Source organism: Ursus arctos, chromosome X (assembly GCF_023065955.2).
Source record: "Ursus arctos isolate Adak ecotype North America chromosome X, UrsArc2.0, whole genome shotgun sequence".
In the NCBI taxonomy this organism is placed as follows: domain Eukaryota; kingdom Metazoa; phylum Chordata; class Mammalia; order Carnivora; family Ursidae; genus Ursus; species Ursus arctos.
The window spans coordinates 78,812,509-78,817,729 of NC_079873.1; the positions used below are offsets into that span (position 1 = coordinate 78,812,509).

At 42.5% G+C, this 5,221-nt stretch overlaps 1 protein-coding gene across 2 annotated transcripts; it reads right to left on the bottom strand.

Moving 5' to 3' along the window:
* Positions 1-340: 340 nt before the first annotated feature.
* BEX5 (brain expressed X-linked 5) lies at positions 341-2,540 on the bottom strand. 2 transcript variants are annotated; one of them, XM_026490568.4, is made up of 3 exons: positions 2,376-2,540; positions 1,200-1,266; positions 341-923 (listed from the first exon to the last, which is right to left on the bottom strand). In XM_026490568.4, exon 3 carries the CDS (start codon positions 893-895, stop codon positions 554-556), a length of 342 nt encoding a protein of 113 aa, XP_026346353.1. In that variant the 5' UTR covers positions 896-923; positions 1,200-1,266; positions 2,376-2,540; the 3' UTR covers positions 341-553. The 2 variants fall into 2 exon arrangements, with proteins under 2 accessions (XP_026346353.1, XP_026346354.1); XM_026490569.4 differs by lacking the exon at positions 2,376-2,540 and adding an exon at positions 1,778-1,938.
* Between the last annotated feature and the right edge of the window lie 2,681 nt (positions 2,541-5,221).

The following is a 5,221-nucleotide window of genomic DNA, read 5'->3' on the forward strand; positions in this document are numbered from 1 at the left end:
TATGTTTATTTATAGATTAATAGGCTGACTGTAAAGAAATGTATCTGTAATAATGACCAGGTTTGTGCTTCTAAATAAGAGATCTTATTATAAGAGGTAATATAAGATTTACGTGTCTTTAAATTGTGTCTCAAGTATTTATTATCTCCATTCCCTTTATAAGCCAACAGGCAAGTTCTTTGCCTCTTACCTTTTTTCTGACACACATAATACACATGTATTCATTTTGGAAAAATGAGAAAAAACAGGTCATCAAGAGAAATTAAACAAAGTAAGAATAAAACGTCCTGACACATATAATATGCATGCTTTTAAATGAGATAGTATATCTACAGATTGCTTTTTAAACTGCTTTATTATGTTCACAGTATGTAATAAACATCTTTCCATGCAAGTTGATGAAACTCCCCTGCGGACAGAAAAACTTCCAGAGTAAGTCAAAATGAAATCTCCAATCAGAAAAATGATAGAACACCACAGGTTCACAGTAAAGGGTACATCAAGAAAATGCAACTTTGGGAAGCAGGGGGTTTATTATTATTAACCTCAGCATTCAAGGCATAAGGCAAAACTCATCATGATGGTCATGGTGAGGGGGATCCCCTATCAGAATGCGCAAACTGTACCTCAGCTGAAGCTCCCTAATTTTCCTCCTTAGCTCTCTCATCTCCTCCATGAACCGTTCCATATCATCTGCATCTCCATCTATCATGTCAAGGTTATTAACAAGCCTATTGGGCATATCCTCTCTAACATCAGGGGCAGGTGGGGCCCAACCCGCTCTAATATTTCCTCCAGGCTCCTGGCCTTCACCACCTCCCAAAGGGTGGGCTTCTTCTTCATTCTGCACTGGAGGCTGCTCGTCTCCTTTGCTTTCCTGGGGTACATTTTCCATGTTGAGGTTTTTTTCCTGCTTACTCTTCCTAGGAGATAAAAAGCATGAAGGATGGAATGCGTTGTTAACAACAGGATTCAGAGCGGTCAGAAAAGGTTTTCCCATTTGAGAGACTTCGTGCGCCCTCTAGGGGACGCCCCAGACCCAGCCCTCCTCCAAAGCCCACCATTTTCCGCGTCAATTTTTCCTTAGGTCACTCCTCGCACCTCCCGCACTTAACTCGGGCAGAAAGGACAGTGAGTCCCGCAGATTCTGTCTTAACCCCTGATAACCATACACCAGAGGGTCCCAAGCAGCCCCCTACCTGCAGGGATCAGAAGCGGTCTTCCTCTCTTAGCCTTGCAATCTGCTGCACCAACCGACCTAAAGACCTGCAGACAAAAATGCGACAGTGGCCAAGACTGATCACTTGATTAAAGGGCCAGTATCAGGGGCACCAGCTCCGTTGTTGATTTAGGTCCCCGTTAATCAAATGTTGCCACCTTCTCTTTCTCCTCCATCCTGTATCACGGCTTCATTTCCTGCCCTTTCATGCGCTACCCCGCCCTCCAGAAATAGGCATTGTAATCAAAGATGATTATTTCCAAACCAGTTTCACCTCTTGTTTAGGCCCCTTAACCCCTGTCTCATCCTTCCCGTCACCTAATTACCATTTCTTGAACGCTAATGGACAACCTGCTGTGCGGCGGAGCCAAAAGAGCTTGCTGGATGGTGACGTAGTTTATAAAAATTTCCAATATGTTTGGGTCCCACTAGCCTTTCTGGAACTCACCCTCCTTTCACTGCCCACCATTTTATGCATCAAAATGGACGAAGGGCGAAGAGGTAGCGTGGGCATTACAAACTGGACCCGGTGAGGTTTCAGCGCTTTGTCTTGCTTACCCCAAGGTCCGCAAGCAGCGCCCACGCTCACACCGACCTGCAGCGATCAGAAACAGCTTCTTGCTCCCCGACTATACCTCAGCCAGAAAGCTTCCGTTCGAAGGGACGCTTCCTCTTCCGCAGAAAGGAAGCGTTTCCCGAACCTAATCTCTGTCCCGATCCTCTGCAGCAGCCATCATCTCCGCCCCGCTCCGCCCCCCTCCCCCACCGTTTGCCGCAGCCCACCATTTCCGGCTCCAAAATGGACGGAGGGTGGAGAACAGATTTCAGAACGGAGGCCTAGACCCCCCCTGGAGTCCGCCATCCCCAGGGCCAACGGTTGCGACACCCTCCCGTCGCCCTGCAAGAATCAGGCTGTTTCCTCGCTGTCCCCTTCTCTGGCCCTTCCCTTCCAGACGCCGGATCGCCCAGGAGATCTTCACTCCTAGAACATCCTAACTGGTACCCATTCCCAACTCTTGGCTCCTCTCGATCTCCTCCCACCAAGCCCTCCATTTCTTGCACCATAAAAATGGGTATTGGGTAAGGGGTAGAAAGAATCCAGTCCTGAACCCGTTCTGGTCTTAGCCCTCTGCCACCCCAGTCAGCGCCCACTAACCTGCTACGAATCAGGGTCAGCTTCTTCGACTTCCTCCTTCCCTGGGCTGCAGGCTCGCCTGCCTTCAAGGCAAGAGCGAGACCGCGCACAGCCACAAACGACTGCCAGACTGCAACTAGGAGGAGACACGAACCCACGCGTCAGCTCTAGGTCTCGTAAGGGCCACGTCACTGTGAGCTCAGATACCCAATTATGGTTCCCACCTGCATTGCGGCAAGAGGGTGGGGGCGGGAGCGTGGGCGGAGCCACCATTTTCTTCATCCGTGTCTTCTCTTCGCTACGCTACGTCGCATTCCTATTTTTTTTCCTGTTTGGCAGTCTTTAAGACCAAATTGATCATGATATTTTGCAGTTTATGTTTGCTTGTCTCCTGATTTCTGCCGGAGGCTTTAAATAATTACTTCTTTCTCTTCTAAACCATTAAATACCCACTTCTCTCCCCTCCACTCCCCTGCAAGTAAAACCCAGAATTACCCGTCATAGCGAGGCAAGGAAATCTGGAAAATACATAGAAAGTGACGTTTAAAATAAAATTTTAAAAAACAACCTTTTACTTTATTTCCCTTTCTGTTTTTTTGTTTTGTTTTGTTTTTTGTTTTTGTTTTTGAAGGGAAAGGGTGGTTATTTTTGTTTTGTTTCCCATTAGCATGCGTTCCATTTTTGGTTGTTGTAATTAGACAATACAGTTATTTTCAGTTGAAAAATAGGATTTCGAGTTGTAAAATCTTGACAACCTCCTTCTCCTGCAGGGCGGAATCACCCTATAAATATAGATGCTTCAGACAGCACCCCCCTTTTAAGGACTTTAGGTTATAAACCTAACCTGATGGTTCCCCTTGTGAAGGGTCTCTGTGAGGTCTTCCCATGAGGTGCGGCACTGAGTCTTGCTGGTGGATTTTCATACCTATAGAGCCTGTGACAAACTATGGTCTCCTCTAAATTATCTTAGGACAATGTCACTTTACAAAACTCTAGCGTGGCCTCTAAAGTAGAACAAACACTGAAGTCTTCCAACAATCCAGAATAATAATTTTGGAAAGTTATGCTGACAGATACAAAGTATTGTGAAGTTATAATATTAAAAACAATATTATAGCAGAATAAATATAGGACAAATAAACAGTAGAGAAAGCCATTTTCAAGCCCCAATACAGAGAAATATTAGAAATCTGACAAATATTTTGAATTAGCAGGGAGAGGTTAGATTACTGAGGGATGGTGCTGGGATCATTGGTCAGCTATTTGGAAAACAAAATTGAAGTGCCTTTTTCCTGTTAAATACAGACATAAAATATTCAGATAAAAGGACACAAAACCATTGAAAGTAGTATATAACAAATGTTATTTTGTATATAATCTTAGGACAAAAAAGTTCGTTAGAACTATAGCACCAGAGACAGACATGGCCAACAGGCAACTGGCCCAATCCTGCTGGGGACCCTCTAAGTCTAAAATACCATGTAGAATGCCCCTCAGAATTACCCCAATTAGCAATGGGAAACTGGAGTGTTTATCCACAGGCATTGGTTATTTACTGGTAGATGTTACTCTGGGAATGTTAAAATCTCCGACACTTCGAGGTTGTCCTAAGCCTGGGTTGCGCAAGTTCCCAAGATACCAGAAAAAGTCCTCAGTAAAATTAGTAAAATTAAATACAGACAAGGTAGAAGGACAATATCAGCTTTATTCCTGCCTCGAGAAATAATACTACTCACATTTTACTCTGAATCAGTCCAAATATTTTCCTTTAAAATAAAGATAATACACACACACATCCATTCCAATATTTATGTATAGTTGGGCTATTTGTAGTTTTAACTATGAGAAACAATGTTGATTGAAATCCTTTGTACATAGTTTTTTAAATACTAATATGTATTAAATTAAATTCCTAGGACTGTCATTGAAATGACTATGGATGCTTTTAATTGTCATGGAAATCAGCCTTGAAAAATATTGTCTCAGTTTGACATCTATAACATATGAGCATTCCTGTTTTCTCATGAGTCCACCAACACTGAGTATTACCTGGTTTATTGTATTTTTTAAAATTTTGTTTGATTTTTGTTTTATTTTTTCTTATTCCATTTATTTTATTTGACTTGTGGTGAGCAGAGCATAACATATAGAGAAGTTGGATCACTATATCGCACACCTGAAATTGACATAACATTGCGTGTCATCTATATTCAAATAAAAAATTGTTTTCAAGGCCATCAGGTAATGTTTTCTAAACCTGCCACATCATAACAAATACCCGAGCTTAAGATTCCCAGACTTTTCCCTGAAGATTCTAGTTCAGTAAAATGGAGCCAGGTCTGGGAACCTGTATTTAAATTCCTTACACTATTCTTTTTTTTTTTTAAAGATTTATGTATCTGAGAGAGAGATTGCAAGCATGTGGGGGTGGGAGGAGGGGCAGACGGAGAGGGAGAGAGAGAATTCCATGCAGATTCCCCACTGAGTGCGGAGCCTGAAGTGGGGCTCAATTCCACAACCCTGAGACTACGACCTGAGCTGAATTCAGATGCTCAACCAACTGAGCCACCCAGGTGCCCCACAATTCTTAATATCAGGTAGGTTTGGGAATCATGTCTTAGGCAAAAAGGACCAAAACTAAATTAAAAAAAAAAACTTCCATTATTTTGTAAGTGGTCTTTTTTTAAAAGAACATTATTATGAAATAATTTCAAAGCTACAGAATGATATTTAAAATAGCACAAAGAAGCCCCACAAAGCCTTCACTATATTCCCCACTTGTTAACATTTTGCTACATTTATTATTTTCACTTCATGTAGAAGGACACGTTATTTTTTTTCTGAATCATTTGAGTCAGTTGAAGACT